We start from the raw sequence: 20,040 nt of genomic DNA on the forward strand, positions 1-20,040 counted from the left end.
AAAGATTTTTGAAAATTCCTATAGGTACGTAAAGATCAAGTTCAAATATAGAAGATCTGGCAACCCTACTTGGTCCCCGCACAGTGGAAATTTTCAGCGCTGGAATGTTAGTTTAGATATTTTCGAGGAAAGTAAGTAGCACGAGACAAATAAATGAAACAGGAACGGGTTCTTCTCGAGTATACTAAAATAACTAGCTCCGAACGTGCTCGGATTATTGGAAACGGTAAGCAATCATGCTTCATGCATCGTAAAGTGGCCCCCAAGAAGTTCAAAGCAATTGCATCCTGCCGAAGCAGCTCGAAACAGCGGAATATCGAGTTGTAACGCGTTTGGAGAAGTTTGATGGGCTCGGGCCCCCCTTCCTCGCTGAAACGAAGTTTTCCGTGGGAACTGTACGGTCAAACGTGACGCGGCGTTTCGGAGGGGGGTTGATATTTTTGGCCTCGGCACGGATATTCCCTGGGGATAACACAGGCCTCTAGCTGGATAATTAAAAGGCACCCGTGGCTTTCCGACGGCGCCGACGTGATAAAGCTCCCTATCAATATACATCGAACAGGGGAACAGTGAAAATAGAACAAGGGTCTCGAGGATGCTCGTGAATGGAGAATCGAGAGATAATTCAGAACGGCGGCGAACAACAGGATCGATCGTTGCACACGTCGGAGGAGCGACGATCGAAAAGACGAACGGGACGATCCGTTCAAGTGGTTCGAGCCAACCGCCAGCTGAAAGAATCCGGCTGAATGGTTGGTTCGCGTCCACGTTGATCCGCGGAGGATTTTACACGGCGTTCCGCTGACGGATACGTCATAATCGAGATCCGATAATGGAAAATTTGGATAATGGATTCCCGGATAACCGAAACGATATCCCATCCGCGCCGCCGCGCCACCGACCGGCAAATTTAGCGACGTTTAGACAAAAATTCTCTTCTCCAATTTACACATCCATCAAATTTATTCGGCCGTCGATCTCGACAATGGAAAGTTGATCAAGTCGGCAACCCTTTGACCCCTTGAACTCGGAGCTATTTCTCTTCCGACCTAGAATAGTTCCATTCCCTGTGATTTTTCAAATTTTATGGAAATGAAATTGGTGAGACGCCTAAATGTTTATATTAAATCAAGCTCTGTCGATTCCGAATCACTGTTCTTCTGCAAATTCCTGTACCGTTAGAATCCGTCGTTTCCCACGAATATTTTCGATGTTATACTCGACGACCTCCATGCTTGAAAACGTCATTTAAATTTCCCGATCGGCAGCACTTCGCGGGTTCGCCGAGAAATCCGCGCGTTGCCAGCGCGATCGTAATCGGGGAAATTTATTCGCTGTCGAAAACGCGGACTGAAAAGTTTCTGATTACCGAACGGACCCGCCCCTCGGTCGCAGAAGTAATTATTCGCGGCTCGGAGGATCTTCGAGGCGTTTGTTCGGCTCTCGGTCGACAGACGCGCTCGTTAAAAAGGGGAATCCCTCTTCCGAAGCCGGTGGAACCGGAATCGAATATCGAGGAAGCGAAAAGGGCGAAGATCCCGGCCATGGACGCCGCTGATTCTCGACGCTTGTAACTCCTCTGTCTAATGTCTTCGTTTCTTTCTGTTCCCGAGAGGTAATTTAGATCGTTCGCGATACACACAGCCGGAAGAGACGTTGTCGCTGTTTCCTCGAATCGTTACGCGTCCCCTCGAACTTGGACGAAACTCTGTCTCGCAAAAAATCTTCGCGAGTTCCGAGGACCTTCGATCTTTCGCACCGCGAGGACGCCCTCCGGCAGAGACCGCGCCTTGGAAACACGTTGACTCATCTTAATTCAACTTATGAATAGTATGAAGAAATCCAATTGAACTTGCGCCGGGAAGTTCGGTTATAAGTTTACAAGTTTCAATAATAAGGAACCGTGGCGAACCGCGGCCGACGGAATCGAAATTTTCATCGCGTCCTGTCTTCGGTGCCGGCAACAACGTACCAGCAGATTCAAAAGTTGCGGCAACCAGCCCGCCGTCGTGCCTGGAATTATCGAAGCTGCTCGTCTCGAGGGTTGTTTCGGAAGTAATTGCTGCCTCGGGGACTCCCCAGACTCAAAGAACCGGGGGAAAATTATGAACTGTACTTAATTACTGTGTGTTTGGATGCAACGTAACGCAGGACCCACGAAACTGTTTCTAGAATTTCGCACCACGTCCCAAAGACTTCGATCAGACTTCGGCTGATGTTTTCGCTGCCATCGTACGTTCCAGCAGTTGCATCGCCGTAGTAATTCATCGGACTACTATCAGGGGACCTAATGTCGCCCCTCCGAGTTCAATTTCGCACTGTTGATTTTTTATTACCACCCTCCTCAATTTGTTATCGTCCGCGACCCTTTACGACACCGGGAAACGTCCCCGTTTATTATTACTCGAAAATCGAGAGCCGATATTTGACCAATATTTGCGCAATATGCTCGTGCCTTATGGCGGGGTTCCTGGTGTGTTGCGACCGACAGATAGTCGAGGATCTCGGGAACGGAACAAAGCGAAACGTAAAGAGGAAATAATTTTTCGAAATATCAGGTTTTTCACCGCGGGGGAACGCGTCGTCTTCGAATCTGGATTGAAACCCGTCGACAATTCCCCGTACAGTCGAGCGAACTTCCTGAACTTGGATCGCTCATAAATTTATCGACTTTCCTCCGCGCTGATTTATTGAGCACGGTCATAGAACGTCGATTCCTCACTGCAACTCCTTCACTTCTACTTCTCGAATTATCAGGACAGACGCGTAGTTGCCCGTGCACTCTCCCGACCATAAATCACCGGACATTTACTTATCTTCAACGAAATGGTAATTGAAGTAATTAAAGAGTACAAGCTGCCAGCTTGATTTTATTGTTTTGTAATTAAATGCAAAATTAAATATATACATGTACTATTTGAATAAAAATTATTATTATTATTATATACGGACCAAGGACCTTTTATACAAATGTTTACAGTCGTGTTTACAGTAGAACTGGTAAAAACAAGAAGAAACATAACAAAAAAAGAGTGTTGAGCTAAAATTTACATAAAAAGGGACAAGCGCGAAACTAAACAAATACAGGTACGATATTAACAAATAATCTTGCGTAATTTTCTTTTGAATGCCTGTAACGTGCCATTAAAAAAAATCAATATTATTATACGATTATTATATGATTATTATTATAATTATTATTATTGTCGATCGCTTATTTACGAAACCATGTTGCTGTTCACATATTGAGAGAGAGACAGAGCCGTATAACTTATTAGTGACAATTTCTTCAAAGACTTTGGGCATATTGGAAAAAAGAGATTGACAAATTGTGGGATGATTACGGACAGCTCTAAAAGAAAATATAAGTTATTTTGGTCAGATTTGATTTGCATGTACCCCTCATTCGAAAAATGAGTAAGTACCATTTTTATTTCACAATACCAAAACCCTTTAATACCAAAAAAATCGTCTGCATCCAAATTTGAATAAGTGTCCGGTGACTTTTGGACTTTTGCAGTGTAAACTGTTGACAATTAACGAAGATCTGTGAATTTATCCTGAACGATACAGTGAACGAATCGTTTTGCAACTACTTCGGGACACTTTGCCACGCTATTGAAGTCGTTCAGTTTAATTAAGAGAATGGCTGGTCAAATTCGAGCGGGCTTTTCGAGCAGCAGCGATGGCTCTCAGCGATCGCCAAAGTCTCTGTCGACCGGCATGGAAACTTGGCTGCGTCATGCTGCGTGGACAAAGAGGGCCACGAACAGGTAGACGGTTCAATGGGCTGGAAGCAGGGGGTGTAAACGGCAAGAGGCACGAATCTCCAACTACTACCCCCCGTCGGTGTTTCTCTCCCCTATCGTCGTTTCATCGATACCCCGTCGCGTTGCTCGCACGATCACCCTTCGTCGAGCGAGCTGCGAAACCGTCAAGGGAGCCATTTGCAGCGACGGACTCCGGGCTATATTTAATGTACAAGGTGGTACACTTAACTCCGCCTCGCGAAACATAAATTTCATTTTTGACACGCCATTAGACTTCGAAAAATGTCTACTTTAAACGATTCCCGCCCGGTGATCTACGTAAGTGCACGCGTTGTTAATATTTCGCGCGGGCCGGCCTCGAACAGCAACCCTCTTTGACATTAACCACCGCTAAACTTCGTTTCCGATCGTTGGAAAAATATTTTTCTTCGTTTTCGAAGTTGCAGAAAGTTAATTTGTAGTGTACCATAAAGTGACAAGTTTTACCACTTTGGATCGTTTATAATTCGTAAACCAATTAACCGATTTCAATGAAATTTTCAGAGAGAATATAATTTATACCAGTTGGCAAAACACATTCCTTAAATTTTCGTTATTGGGCCAGTTAAAAAAGTTGTCAAAATCAATTTTAACTATTGTTCTTCACAATTCCGACGAAATGTATTTGCTAAACTAACTCTTCAAGCCTTACAGAGAAATTGAAGTCGTTAGATCCATTCATATAAAAGTTATTCTGATTTAAAGTGTGTGGAATCAGTTACGCTCCTTACTGTAGATGTTCTGTAAAGCATATCGACGAGCAGATATAAAGGAACCGATTGGAAGAATGGTAAAAGTAGAAATCCGCCGTGGGGTTTCGGTGTTCCGACAGAAATCGCCGTAATGAAACGCAAATATTTTTCGGATGGGAGTCCCGAGGTTCTCGACGCGACGCGCCGGGAATCCTGGCATTCTCGAGGTATCGCGCGATTGATCCGGAAAGCCTGAAAGTCTTCGAACCGGAAACGGTTCGCGATGGAAAGCAAACACGTCCGGGCGACGACTGCTTAACGTCGAATTATTTTTCTGAGTTATTGTCGGCCGTGGAAATTGAACGAGCGGCGTAGCAACCGGCGTGCCGCGCCAGCCCGACGACGATTTACGAGCAACCTGCGAGCGGAAAGTTCGCGGGCGAGGATATCGATCAATGAAACTGGGTTTAAGATCGAACAATGGGAAGACGGGGTTAAAGTGGGCCGATCGGAACTGGTAAAGCCGGTTTAATTATCGAAATTGCACGCTGCTGAACGGTATTCCCGATTCACGATGCATGTTTACCGATCATATACATATTCATCGATGCGTTGCTTGTCGTCGGATTTGTCGGTGAGACAGGCTAGAGAGTGGGGAGGGGAAGGGAGAGAAAGGGAGAGAGAGACAACGGTTCGGTAATTTCCGCGATCGTAAAATCGGGACCGGGAACAATCGGCCTTCCAGCTGACGAAATCCTCTCGTCGCCGTCCGACACGGCCGGAGCTGTCCCTTTCATCGAGCCAGCGAGATGTCGCGCGATTTTTCCTGGTCAGAGGTGTCGCGGGAAATGAAATTCACAGTGGACCGAACGATCCTCGACAATGGACCACGTCGAGGACCACGACCGCTGCAGAACGGCTCCGAATCGCTGCGATGGGACAATGTCCGAGCGTGTAACGTTCCCGGAGTTTTTGTTCGCTCGATGCGTGTCCGCCTAAACCGGTGGAACGCGCGATTCGGAACTTCCGAAGAGAGCTGCGAGTGTCCGCGAAGCACCAGAGAGAAAAGGATTTCTCGAAACCGTTGTATATCACAGCGAAAGTAACGCTATAAATTAATGTGTTGATCTTAGACCCGTGAGAAAGACGTATTTTATGGTCGAGCAAGTGGAACGGGAGAAATAAGTCGGACAGCAGTACATTGTCTCCTAGCCAAGTCTTTAACTCTGGATCTAGGAACTGTCTGTCATACACTGCTGTGCAAAAGAGAGGAGCACCCGGCCACATTTAATAGAAAAGCGTTAAAAATCAAATAAGAACACAGTGATAAAAGATGTAATGATGCTCTCGGCGCACTGGTTTGATCTAATTTTACTTCAAAGCAATTTTGCAATTTGAATTAAATTTAAAAAATAATTAATGCATACACTAACAATAACAAAGTAGACAATTTTGACATTCAACGTTTAATTTACTGATGGTAATAGTCGATACTGGTTTTTCTGTTTAATAATTCACAGACGCAGTTATAATTCTTCTTGAAAATGATCTAAACATAGATCGGAACGTCGAAAATTTAATTCAAATTGCAAAATTGCTTTGGAGTAAAATTAGATCGAACCAGTGCGCCGAGAGCATCATTGCATCTTTTATTAACAATTATACGATCGATAAGAAAAGAAACAAGAACACAGTAAGTTTTGAAGAAGGATTCCGCTGTTTATTACGGATTATCTACTACTTTAAATGCAATAAATCAACCATTGTATTCTTTCTTTTGCACACTAGTGTATATGGCTTATTCTACTTAGATTCAGTAATTCGACATAAACGATTCTAATATTTCGTAAATGTTTAGAAATGGCTTTAGGCTGACCCGACTGAAATTCAGGAATGTATTCGTCGGTTCCATAAGTTCGGCAACAATTTCAATAATTCAGCGATTTTATCCTCACTCTGAAACGGACGCAGAATCAATCGGACACGCGTGGTTTATTCCGCTTGACTCTGGGAATATATTCGACCGTCCGATAAGTTTGGAAACTGCTTAAATCCTTCAGAAATTTCGTTCTCGGTTCCCGCGCTCGGTAAATGTCGGCCGTACGAGCTCCATTCGACTCTTGTCCACGGTACCGCTGAATCGAAGTGTCCAATCGAGTTCTGAGGAACGGTACGTGCCGCACACAATCGCGGCGCAGTCGACTCTGGTCGGGAGGCCGTATTTGTTTTCGGATTCCCGGCGAACAGACGAATTACGGGGCGCGTCGTATAAATAATCATAGCTCGGTTTGTCCGTTTCAATGTAACGAATTGCACACCTGATCCACTGCTCTGTCTCTCTCTCGCTCGCTCTCGTCGCGTTTGCGAATGTTATAGGCATGTTCGACGTTTTATTCATCGCCGGAGAAGGAACGAATCGATCGTGGAGCTTCGTTTCATTTTCTGGTACACAGTGAAACAGCGTATCAAAGTGTGACCGATCGGTTATCGGGAGATTGGTCAGTTTAGTATCCGGTTCGCGGCGGTGGAAACGGGAGCAAGGGCGTCCGCGATAAATAACAACGTCGGCCGTACTAATCCCTTTCTCACCGGAAGATGAGTCGCGGCCGTGAAATTACTGCGATATCGCATGTCGATGGCAATAAAACCGTTGGACGCGAGGTCTTCGGGGTGTAATTCATTTTTTAAACGACCGGGAGAAACAGTTTCGCCCCGGCGTCTCGGTGCCGGAGGAATAAAACCGGAATTCGAAAGAGAACAGACCCTGAAAGACACACATACACGCCACATCGTGTCGATAAGAATAATTCTCGTGACTTCGGTTTCTCAAGGATACGCGGTGTGCCGTCGTCGTATCACAGCCTATCATTTCCTCGTCGACTCACGAAACACCGATTTCGCGCGAACGGGTCTAGGTGAAATCGGCGGGCACGGAAAGGACGATCGCACAGGACAGAAATGAGCCACGTCGATATCCTACGGAATATACCTACCGAATATATTCACCTCCGGCTCTCCAGTTGTAGCCTTGTGCGCGCAGCCCCAGCCGTTTCCACAATTTCGCCGCTGTTCAGAGCGGATTTTACGCGGCGATTCTGCAAACCGACGGGGAAACACATTCGAGAATTTTGTTCGTCGGCCAAGCGGTGTAGCGCGAGGCGGTCGCCCCCTCGGTAATCGTACGGAGGAGGAGGGGGGGCAAGCCCTTGCATACTCGCTGCCGTTATAGTTGGCAAAACGGCAGAGATTGCGAAACTTCCGAGGGAGCATCATGCATTTGCAAGCAGCGGAAATCCCTTCGATGCCCGGGCAAGTTTCTTCCACGACGGAAGTTCCACGACGGTTTTTAAAGGTGTGACGCCGCGGTTGCACACGTACCAACGTTCCCTATCCCCCGCCCCACCCCTTCATCGCATCAGCCCCCCTAAACGCCAGGAAATAGGGTGGCAACATGTCGAAGCTCGTTCGCGAACCTGACATTCCCGAGCTGCGACGGTGCATCGGAAAATACTCCAAACAATGCAGCCCAATTTCGAAGCTAATATTCCCCGACAGTCCCTTTGTGTTCCCAATCACTTCGGCGGCCTTGCTACGCCCACTCTCCGAAGAATTCACCCCTGCGACCGACGGATCGCGCTTGTCCTCTTCGATATACGCTCCTGTCAAATTTTTCGTGTTAATTCGATTCTCTATAATGGAAATATACGAATCGAAAGCGGATTCTACGAACCCGGCTGACACATGCGGTTTATTCTACTTCATTTTACTGATATATTCCGCTAGTCAGCTGGTTTGGACATTACTCTGATAGTTCGGGAATTGTGTAGCTCGTTAGAAATGGATCTAGGACATGTCTGACATGTAAGGTTGATTCTACGTAATTTTATGAATATATTCGACTGTTCAAGCAAGTTGGTAAATTACCTGTCCGACATCTTCGGCGTATCAGCACGTTTGAAATTAGTTTGAAGCGCACGCAATTGAAAAATAAAATGTTTCTGTTCCGTACGCTATTAAATCTGGCCAAAGTACAGATTTAGCAAAATGTGTCCGATATTGTGCATTTAAATGCATTTTCAGAAATGCAGAATTGCGCAGCATGCATGCCGCAGCGTGCGCTTCCACGTTACACGTTTCATAAATTGTGCAATCTCCCTCCCCGCGGTACAAATTAAAGAATAAAGGAAATGCTCGGAGGAAGTAGAATAATCTCGTCAGCCAGAGATTGGTGTTACGACCGTTCAAGTCCGGCCGGTGAAAAATTCCTCGGAAAAATACACCGCAAGTCTGAGCCGGCTGGAAAGAGAGAAGCATAATATCCAGTAGCATTGCGAAAATTCGGTTATCTTCGCGGGGGCCGCGCGATACGAATGTGAATATGCATTCGCGGAGAAAAAAGTGGGCGGAGATTGAGTTATAAGGGAGGGAATTCGAGGTAAATTGAGCTGCGAGTACGGTGGCCGGTGACACGGTGTCGGGGGGCCTCGAGGGCGCGGACGAAAATTCCCGTGAAATTTTAGAAGGACCCTCGCGCAAGAAGCGGTTCTCATAATTGCATTATCTTGCTGGCTTTTGTCCTGTTCAGCGTGTAGACCGCATTAAAGAAAAATCCAGAATTTAAAAAGGTATGCGCGCTGCCGAAAGAATGCTTAATTAACGGGGTGCGGGGGTGAATGTGTCTTGCGGGAGGGCCGTTCCCTCTTTACAATTACCTTTGGGTGCAGGATATGATTGTTCACGAGAAACCGTAACGAGATTGATCGATTTGAGAGTATCAGAAATACTGCAAGAAAGTTATGGCTTCTATAACAGACAATACTTTGAAGGAGACATCATTGATGTCAACCAGGGATGATACTTCCACCCGCTACAGCACAACGTCGGATACTTTCCGACAAAACCACGTATACAGATCTGTGAAGGCCGCCAAGTCGTTTCGTATCCGCGTTTCGCGCGCACGCGAAAATTTTCGCAGCGTTGCATAAAGTAGCCTCGTTTCCCCACGCGATGTTACGGGGCGATTACTCAGAGGCGCTGGGACTGCGAGAGATCACGTGCCGTCGTCGGAATTTCCCCTCGGCCCTTGGCGAACTCCCGACAAAGTATTCCCGTATTAATTTTCAAAGGCCGGCGCGCGCCGCGTCTCTCTTCGCTTCGCGAGTCCGTTCGTCGTCGGCGAGGACGCTCTCTTCGAAACCGCTCGGGGACGAGGGAAAAGAAACCGGGACCTGGCGAAACAGAGGAAACAGGGAACCCGACGCAGACGGTTCCCGGCGAAAATTGCATCGGCCCTGAAGGAATTACGCACCCCCCGTGCCCCTCTCGTTCGGAAAAGTTTCTCGAGAGCGCGGGCGCACGCGATACGACGACGGTTCATCGAGAAGTGAAAAATTTAAATATATTTCAACTTCGCAGCCCGGCGAATGCAAATGAACAGACGCTCTCCCACGAGATACCGAGAGCCCCGGGTACCGAGTACGCGAAAAAATTATTATTCCCGGAGATTTCTTCGGCTTTCTTTCGCACGGGAATGTTCCGAGTATATCCCCGTCCCGGTTTGTTCTGCTGTTTACCCAATGAAACTCCGTGTTAAACACGGTGTCCGAGAAACGAACGGAATTGCTTCGGAGAGTTTTCCTGAAAGATTAAATTTGTATCGCGATAAATTATAAATCAACGATAGAGGCATTCGAAGTTGTTCGAACAGGAGAATATTCGATTATCTGTTGGTCGGGAAAACTTTTGGAATATTGAATGAGCGCTGAACGCGGTTACAGTGGAGAAAGTGAGTGGAATAAATGAAATAAGTCGCACGGATTCGATTTAACGGAGGTCAGTACGAAAGAATGAACAAAATCATTTCTACACGATATACTGGAGTAGAAGAAGACAAATAAGTCAGACAGACAATTAATCCACAATCAGCGGCTTCTTCTCTGTCTAGATTCGAGTAGAATAAGACAAACGACTTAGACAATGCTCAGACTCCTTCTTTTCCACTCCTGAGCCAAATTAAATGATACAAAAGAAATCTATCGGGCAGAAATACATCTCTATCGTTTCCTACACAGGTTCTGCACTTACTTCACCTTATAAATTCACTTCTCTTCGGGTGTTTGATTTCTTTTCTACCAATCTTTAACCAATCTTTAAAATTTAACCATTGAAATTTATTTTCAAATCGGGCACGAACTTATGCAATCATTCAATATTTTAATACAATTTTCGACCAGTCGGTGTGTTGTATCTAAATTCATATAAAGAGGAATTTCCTTTCTATTTTAATCAATAAATAAGATAATAAATAAGATACCTTGTTTTAACCGACTTCTAAAAACGGGGTTCTTGTAAAGAAAGGCTCGGAAAAGAAATAATAAAATAACTCCAAGCGCGAATTGAGCCATTCAGGATCTCTCGAAAACTGCAATGTATTATTTCAGAGAATCGGACGAGGTAATTTCGATCGGCGCGATGATCTATCCGGCAATAAAGCGACGAAGGTCTGCCGCTCGGAATTAAAATTGATCAAAGTGGCCCAGTTTAACTTTTGTCCGTCTACCGGCGTTCCCAGAAACCATCCAATTTGGCGAGGGGGAATAAAGTATGACGGTGGGCTTCCGAATGGGTGCCGGCCCGAGTTAATGCCCCTTTCATAAGGCACAGATTATCGTGGCCGGTGATCGGGAGACGCGATTCCGAAACTTCTCTCTTTCTCTCGGCGACGATCGATTAATTTTCGCGGGGACTGAGAGAAATCTCGCGGTGGATCCCGGCGAAGAATGGTACCGCGATTCTTGGGGAAAGGGACTGGGGGAAGTTCATCAAACTTTCCCCGTGAAGGCGGAAGAGAAACGTCGCCCGACGGGGAGGACATCTTTTCTCCGACGATGTCGATTCGAGATGATTTAACTTCCGCGCCGCTAATAGGACACATGTGTCCCGTGCAGTTCCGAGGAACTACTGCCGAAACACTTTGCCTGTAACGAGTAACCTTAACCTTTATCCACCTGAAGCCTGTTAGCAGAGTTGCTTCAATAATTGGTCGGTACTTCGGAGCAGCTGAACAATTTCCCTTCAAACAATTTACATAAAATGTTTAGCTGCGAGATCTTCGTTTTACAGGGAAGGGTGAAAGAAATCGCGACGAATTTAATTAGCGGTCGAGGAGATTCTTAAATATTCGAGGAGTATCGGGAACCAATTATCTCGATCGGAATCTTGTTAGAAGAGGGCAGAGCGATTAAGACGTCGGGGCGAATAAGGTTCGCCGAGAGGCGGTCGTTCGAGATTCGTCCTCGCGGAGGAGAAATTGGCCAACTAACCGGAATCGCGTCTACATACTTCACAAATGTCTGGCAAAAATCGGGGACCTATCCCCGGGCGGATCGTTCGGATAGTTAAATCAATCCGGACATCAGAGCCAAAGGGAAGCCCCATCGGTTCTACGAGTTTTATCGGACGAGTGATCATTTTTCCAGGCAACAAAGGGCGCGCGGAGATAAATCCCGGCCGGGACGGGATCGATGATTCACGATTGAAAAATAGCCGCGATCCCGAGCTACTCGCGGCAGATATTTTATTAGCCCGAGACGCGCGGGACGCTCTATTTTTCCCGGCCGCGGAATATTCCAATAAAACGCGTGATATTTCGACCAACTTCAGAAATTTTCTACTCGCGACAATTTCTACGATTTTTGGCTGCACCGATTTTCGAGCGGTGGGAATCGATTTTCCGGCGACCGAAAAAATTCTGATCGAACACACGTTCCGAGACAATGTCCGTCCGCCAGGGAATTTTTATAGGGAATGCTGCCCCTAGGAATTTCATCGAAAATATTTTGGAATCTGTAGAATAGGGAGTTTGCAGGAAAACAAATTCTGCCCGGACATTTACTTAAGTAAATTCCACGGGAGAAGCACGATCCTATTAAAAATTATATTCTCCGACTCTCTCCACGAAACTGTCGATCAATCGACCTGGAATTTTCTGCTGGTAGAGAAGCTTAAATGTTCTTTTCCTTTTGTTAAGGAGAGCTTTACCGCGAGAACTTTTAATAAATTGATCCCGCGTGTCGGTTGGGAGGCGTCGTGGATTGTAATTCCTCCGTGAGGCTTCATTAGGCCTCGGCGTTTAAAGCTCGGCCGGCAGATGCAATTTTCTGATACTTCCCGTGCGATGCTTTTCGCTGATTAAACGGTGAATTCGAGTTTCCCGCGCCGCTGCGATATCACGGCAGACTCGGTGGCAACGGTGCAGATAAGCGGCGCTCGCTCGCGAACTTTCTTATAAAAATATTGGCAGAAGAATGCCGAAACGTCGTTCGTTTACGGTGTCGGAGATAAGTTCCCTTGGAAAACTGCTGCAACGGTGACTACGGGAATTCCAGTGGAAACGGCGTCGGTGGTCAGACAACGGGTCCATTATTTTCAGTGGAAATACCGTGGCGAAGATCGATCTACACTAAATAAAAATTCTGAAATAATTTTTATCGCATTGTAAAATTAATGCAACGGGAGGATATCTTAAATATCGAGACTCGAGCATGCATATGCAGTTTATAAACACGCGGAATTGTCAGTCGTTACACCGATCGGTGTAAACGAACGTCGAATAAATTACATTCAGCGAACGCAATTTGTTTGCAGCTCTTCGGCCGATGTTTCGCGTAGCTGCGGCTTCGAACGCAATCAAGACGTATTATCATTCGTTCGCGGTGACTGTCAGCGCGGAATTACCTTGCAGATCTCGCGTCCGTTCCCCAGCGAATGATAAATAAAGTCCAGCAGCTTGAACGAGATTGCTATCAGGCCGTTTAGCACGAGATAACGTGGTTATCGTCTTCGTTCTTCTTTTTTCTTACGCCCGTTGCCCGGCTCGAAAGCCGTGGGCGAACGATGCAGAGAAAAAGAGAGGAAGCAGGGGTAGGGGCTGGTGAAAAACCGAGCGAGAGAGAATTTGCGGGTATCTCGACGTTGTGAACGCGTGCGATCCTCCTCGACCACGGCATGTTAATAAATTGCGCTTATTTATTTGAGCCGCGGCGTAACCGGTTAACGAGCGTATCGTTTTAAGTCGACGGAACTTCTGCGCGGAGGATATCGCGCCGGTTTAACGCCCTCGCGAGCCATTACCAAGCCTGAAATCTCGCCTTTATTGTTTGCATCACGATCGCCTCACAGACTCAATTAACAATGGCCGAGCCCGAGACCCGACAACGAAGCACCCGATTTTATCGCGGGAATGCCGGCCATTTGTATGAAATCCTTGGTAGTACTTCGACAATCTTCGTTCTGTGAAATTTCAATCTTGGATCACCGATTGTTGGACGACCTGTACATCAGCTCGATTGAAAGTCACGCGTCGTACTAATGCAGCTAACATATGGCCGTCTGTTTCTACTGTTTCCGGGAGTCAGCTCCATGCAGTTCTCGTCTGGTGATCGATAAGCCTAGATTCAAAACTGCTCCTCCGTATTGCGCTCGGCGATTGAAACGATAAATCATCGGCCACATCGAGAGCGTAGATGGTATTAGCACACGGTTGTAGTCCTAAATTCGAGAGACAAGCAACCCTTGAAAAAATACAATGGCGAGACGGTGACGAAAATACGCGAATCAATTAGAACACAAATCAATTAACAATGTCGAATTAACTCGCCTTCCCAGCGAAGCAGCTTAATCGTCAAAGCGGTTCCACTCGCCGGACAAAACGTTCTGCACACTGGGACGTTCGCACAATAGGAATTCATAGTTTCAACGGAGTCTGACCATCGCCGGTTAATTCTACTGGTCCTAATTGTTCGGGGATAGTTCCGGTCGCCGCGGTTGTTTGTAATCGGACAGCTTATAGTTCACAGACCAAGTGGTTCACAGGTCCATGGTAATCAACGAGTGCCCCGCCCTAACAGGAATTCGAACCTTTTAAAAAGCTCTCGCGCTAAATCGTACAGTCACAAATCACGAAGAAAATGTTTATCTGCCGGCGTGCTTGCCGCGCAGAGCTATGAACTGGGTTAATATAAACTTCCGATTCCATCAGCTCGCGCAACATTTCATTTTCCTTCGGAAGCTCGCTGGAAACAGCCTTATCGAGGCTCAATCGAAGATTCCGCGATCCGAAATGATTCCTGGAGGCAGCGGTGCGATGCAGTTCGACACGATAAATCACTGGAAACTGGAGAGAGGAGAGAGCGGAGAGAGAGAGAGAACTCAGAAAATGCAGTCAGTCCCTACGCGAAGCACTACCAGGTCTGTAGCGAGTGTAAATCATACAGCATACCGATACGGTTAATATACAGCGACTCCGTTGTCTATGAAAGGGGAATGCTGGATATGTAGCCAGCCCTCTGATCAATATTGCAAGATTAAGAATCGTATCCGCGCGCGTGTACACCTAACACAGACCAAGTCCTCTTAATTCGTGTACCTTCGTCCGTTTGGGGAATACAAACCCCAAAGTAAAGTGGGTAAAGCCCCAACTATACTAATAGCCCTTTATCCTTTCCAAGACATTAAGAATGCTAATATGTATTTTGTGACCTCACGTCCTTGGGACTACTGTGGCCCCTCGGACTTCCAAGACCTTTATGAAAACTTACCCATATTTTGGGAATATAAGAAATATATTCCTCACGTCCTTGGGAATACTGGCTCCCCGGACTTCCAAGACCTTTGTGAAGACTACCCCATATTTTAAGTATATAAGAAATATTGTACATTCCTCACGTCCTTGGGAATACTGGCCCCTCGGACTTCCTATACCTTTGTGAAGACCTCTCCACATTTTGGGAACATGAAAAATATCTTCCTCACGTCCTTGCCAATACCGGCCCTCGAACTTCCTAGACCTTTGTGAAGACCTCCCCACATTTTGGGAATATCGGCCCCGTACAGTTCATCAGTAATGGTCCGTAAACTTCGTGGCAGCAATCGCTCGCCGTTGTTCCGACCCAAGAGAAGTTAACGAGGTCGCCCAAGGAGGCAGAACGAAGTTCGTCGGTACACAATCCTGTCGCGTAATATTCCGACGAGTAAACAGTACCGTCTGAACTTTATTACCTCCCCCCGGAGCTTTCGGTTACAGTTTTTCCCTGCTTAAATCACAACGCGGCTCCCTAAACCTGTTCGGGGAATTTGTGTTAAAAATTACGTCCCAGCGAAAGCGACCTCGTAAAACGTTGATCACACACGTGGGACGTAATAGTCATTAAAATTAATGGCACGTGAAACTGAAGAGGAGACCCGCTGTTTCAGCTAGGGCCGACTAAGCTCCGAAAAACGAAGACGGTGAGTTCGACTCGTGACTTTAAATTCGGTGCTATTAATCATTTTTTAGTAGCAATTATGGGGTTTAATGCTCGGCTTAATGAGGCGCGCCAGGTGAAGTGTTATTCGATGCCTGCGAGCATTGTTGGGAATCTTCTCGAGCTCGTTGCTACTAGTAGATTGATCACCCATTGGTCAGACATAGGGGAGAAATTAATTTAATGTTTCAATTAAACATTACAGGTCTTTCGAAATATTTTTCTTAGCTGTTGAGCCACGAAATTTTAAGTTTTAGGTTGGCAACCAAATTCCTGACCTTTTGTTTCGTAAAATTCTTTTATTGTATCATTATAACCTCATTCAGTGACCATTTCTTTTGAACTGTATATCGTTGGAAAGCTCTGAATTTTGCGATTTATTTGATGTAAAATATTGCCAACCTAATAGAATGATCCACGGTTTACCTGAAGTTCAAATTCACCAGCTGAACAACTAAATCTCGATCAAATGTCAGAGTCTGTCAGAGGCATGTCTCCAATCAATTAGCCAGCAAGTAGATAAGTCTACTCGATCAGACGCGACCAAGACCCAGTCTCAAGGACTCGACTAAGTGCCAGGAATTAGCGTAGGGCTAAAAGTACTGTTGCCGGCAGGTGAACAAGGGAAACTGTCGACATAAACCGCTGAAACCTCCGGCGGAGTACCGCGGGCGGTAAAATTACGCTCGCGAGTGCTCGGCATTGTCAAATATCGAGGCGAGCTTTGATGTTAGGTAATAAGCTGTTGATGCCGCGGCAAAACCAACGTCGGTTCTGTCAGACGACAGCCGACAGGAGGCACATCGTCTTTGATGTCGAACGCAGATATTACGGAGGGAACCGTACACCCTCGCGGGGTAGTTCGCCCGTGGGAAAGATACCTGTCGGCAGACGTGCCGTCTGCTGGGACAGTCGCGCCCATGAATCATGGATCACGGCCTGTCCGCGAACCTTTATAGATCCATATTCCGGCCCATTTTGGATTTTACGAGGAGCCAGCCGAAAACTCGACACGAGGATTGCCTGTCTCGCGAGACTTCGTTTCTCCGACGGTGTACCACAGTTTCTCGGATTGCCAAGGAGAGTCATCGACTCGCGAGTCAGTCTCCGAGTGCTCGTAAAATTTAACAGGGCCACGATACGACCTGAAATCGTCTGCGAGCACCGCTCATTAAACTTTAGCAGCGGGTCCTGCGATATCTCCGAACTGCGGAATCAATTTCTGTTTTCAATTGATATATCCCGAACTTTTACTCCCGCGAACAGTCTCCCATGATTTACAGTCCCGTCCGTAAATCGCTGGCAGCTTCCAGCTTTGTTTTATTGTTTTGTTTGGAATAGATCTAGCTATTATCATGCATGTTACTCATTTTTTCGAATGTAGAGCACAGTACCATTTGTATTGGGTTTGGGGAATAAGTTCGTAGCGTTTTCTTTTATTCTACAACGATTTTTTTGTCCTTTGGAAAAGTGTTGTACATCAATCGAAAAAGCTCTTTCTGCTCTACGGAACTGTGATAATCGTTGTTTTGAATAATTTAATTTTTTATTATTTCTCAGGCTTCGAAATGGAATATCCGGGAGGCAAAAATCAACATATTCGACGCCTGCTTTTCTTCGCTTTTCATCGAGGTCAAAAAGAATTAGCGGAAAAAATGAACTGCGATCATAAGACCTCAACCATCTTCGTTCGATGGGATTTGACGAAAAATTGGGAGCCTCGGTGCCTCACGAGCTTACCGAAAACAACAAAGAAAGTCTTCAAATTGCTTCTCAACATGCGTCGAAAATGTTGATTTTTGCTTCCTGGATATTCAGTCTCTATATATATAAGCCTGAAAAATAATAAAAAATTATTTGTCAAAGCTTTGTGTGCAGAAAGAGCTTTCTCGTTTGACGTACAACACTTCACCAAAGAACAAAAACTTATTCCCCAAACCAATATTTTATAATATAGGTCCCTTAATAACAAAAAATCGTCTGCATCCACATTCTAAGAAGTGTCCGGTGACTTACGAATGGGAACGTATGATCGTATCGCAAAAATTGGGAGAGATCGAAACAGTATACAGTCCCCGTATCAGTCGCAATCCCAATTTGCCAAAGGATCCGCGAGTCAAAGAGTACATCCTGGATCTCGCACTTCACGCTCTGCATTAATTATCATGTTGCCGTGCACTCGTTCCACAACGCCGTAATCCAATTCGGTTCTTTATGTACTCGCCGTACTGTGTAATAAACTCATTATCGTTGGCTTTATTACAGAGGAGTTTCGTACCCGTGGGTTTCATCAAAACTCCGAAACAACGCGGCCGCAGGATCCACTTATTTGTCCTTTCCTACAATTCCCCAATATTGGCAGCCATGCAGAATGCAACGGGTAAACCGGCTGCATTATTATCACGAGGTAGAAGTAACATTTACCCGTAGCAGCGTATCGGTTTATTATCTTTTAATACGTTCGCCGTTACTTTCGCGATGTCCCCGATAGTAAACCGGCGTGCCGTTTCGTTCCGATGCGGAAATATTCGGCAATTACCTTATCCCTTATTCACGGTTGCATTCCCGTTCAATTTCGTTCCCTTCAACTTTCATGCAGCCCCGCCGGTTTCGAGAGCCCTTTCGACGGAATTTGTTTACCTAGAACCAGCCTGGAATATTTATTAAGTGTCGCAATATGTTGACTAGATCCATGGCTTGCCACTCTTGCACGGCTTCTCCGCGATGTTGTACCACAGGCGTTTCAGGGTGCCAATCATTTCTGCGCGGGTCAGATCGACTTCTAAAATTTCGTCGTTCTCGTCTTCGACCCCGGCCAGATCGACGTCGGGCTCCGCTCTTAAGTAGAAGTGGTACGGGATTGGCTCGTTGGCGCGGGCATTGTCTCTGAACACCTCGTCCACGTCCAGCGCTTCGTCACGCTGTCGAAATTATAGAAATTCGTTAAACAACTCTTTAATTCTTCGCAAAGTAGAGATTAAAAGCCTTCGAGACCAACGGGTCTTTAAAATGAAACCTGTTGAAGCCTATTACGACAGTAAGGAAGGAGGAGTAATGATCGAAATTAATATCCACGGGTTCCGCAAGTAGTGAAATCTGAAGGAGACGGGTTAATCGAACTCGCGGATCGCTTAATTGCGAGCGGAGAAAGAAACGGGAGATCGATACCTCATTACGCCTCGCCAGCGGACTTGATTGAGTGAAAATGCATGGAAACGGCAACGGCGTTAAGCAACAAAAGAACCGTAGACGTAAATAAACGAACGGTTACTTCGTTCGCGCACGGATCATTGAGCCGCGATTGGATCAATCGCCGCGGCGCGCATTCAATCCTGCGGAATCGGCCGGCCCATTCTTTCTCCATCCGATTCCCGACGATCATCGTTCATTAATCTTCAGTTTCGATATCAGTCAAACGTTACATCGTTCTTCGGCCGGGGGAGCCCGTCGATATCGGGCAAAGACGCACAGCCAAGAGTTAAATCGCTCTTAATGACGCCGATGATGATAAATCGATCGGGGACGCGTCCCCGTGAAATCATTCCGAGCCGGACGAAGCCCAATCGTTTATCGGCGGCGACTTTTTCCCGGCGATAACGGCCGCCATTATTAACGGAAGATGGGCCCGAAGAATTTTTAGAAAATATGGAACGGCCTGCCGATATTTGTCGTCGACCGGAATAACCGGAGAACTTTGCTCCCGGATTTATTAAACGCTCATCCCAATCGATGAAACATTTAATTGCACGTCCTCTCCGCTCGTCGAAGTGATCGCTATAACACGCCATGAAATTTTTCAAGTCGTGACTAGGGATGGAATCAAGTTCAATATGTACTCACGAATCCGAGTCAAGTTCAATAACCAAGTTTCATTTCATGGGTTTCGATCACTACTTAAAAGCAATAAAAGTTTCAATGATTATACTTGAAAAGTATTCATTGTACTTCGATGTTGAAAGTAATCGAAACTTTCACAAGTAGTACTCGAATCTTGGAAATCAGAGCTGTATAGAAGGTTTTACGCACTTTCGTTTCGAAACTGACTATTTACATTTAGCACAGTACTTGTAAAGAGTTCGAAACTGTCTGGCAAAGGTTCGAGTATACTTGGGAGTACTATTTTTTTTCGAAGTACTTCTAAAGAGTTCGAATTCCATCAATCAAGGTTCGAACCTTTTTGCGAGGTACTTGATCCCATCCCTAGTCGTGACACAACAACGAAATTCGAAAAACGAT

The 20,040-nt window shown here is 46.0% G+C and overlaps 1 protein-coding gene across 2 annotated transcripts in view; it reads right to left on the minus strand.

Annotated features, from left to right (window-relative positions):
• Window positions 1-12,950: 12,950 nt before the first annotated feature.
• The window catches only part of LOC143211491 (uncharacterized), a 65,342-nt gene continuing 58,252 nt past the window's right edge, over window positions 12,951-20,040 (minus strand). For both annotated transcript variants that reach the window (XM_076429237.1, XM_076429236.1), the window contains one exon: window positions 12,951-18,725. In XM_076429237.1, coding sequence (XP_076285352.1) covers window positions 18,489-18,725 — 237 coding nt within the window. In that variant the 3' untranslated portion in view covers window positions 12,951-18,488. The remainder of the gene's footprint in view (window positions 18,726-20,040) is intronic.

This window comes from Lasioglossum baleicum, chromosome 8 (genome assembly GCF_051020765.1).
Source record: "Lasioglossum baleicum chromosome 8, iyLasBale1, whole genome shotgun sequence".
Classification (NCBI taxonomy): Eukaryota; Metazoa; Arthropoda; class Insecta; order Hymenoptera; family Halictidae; genus Lasioglossum; species Lasioglossum baleicum.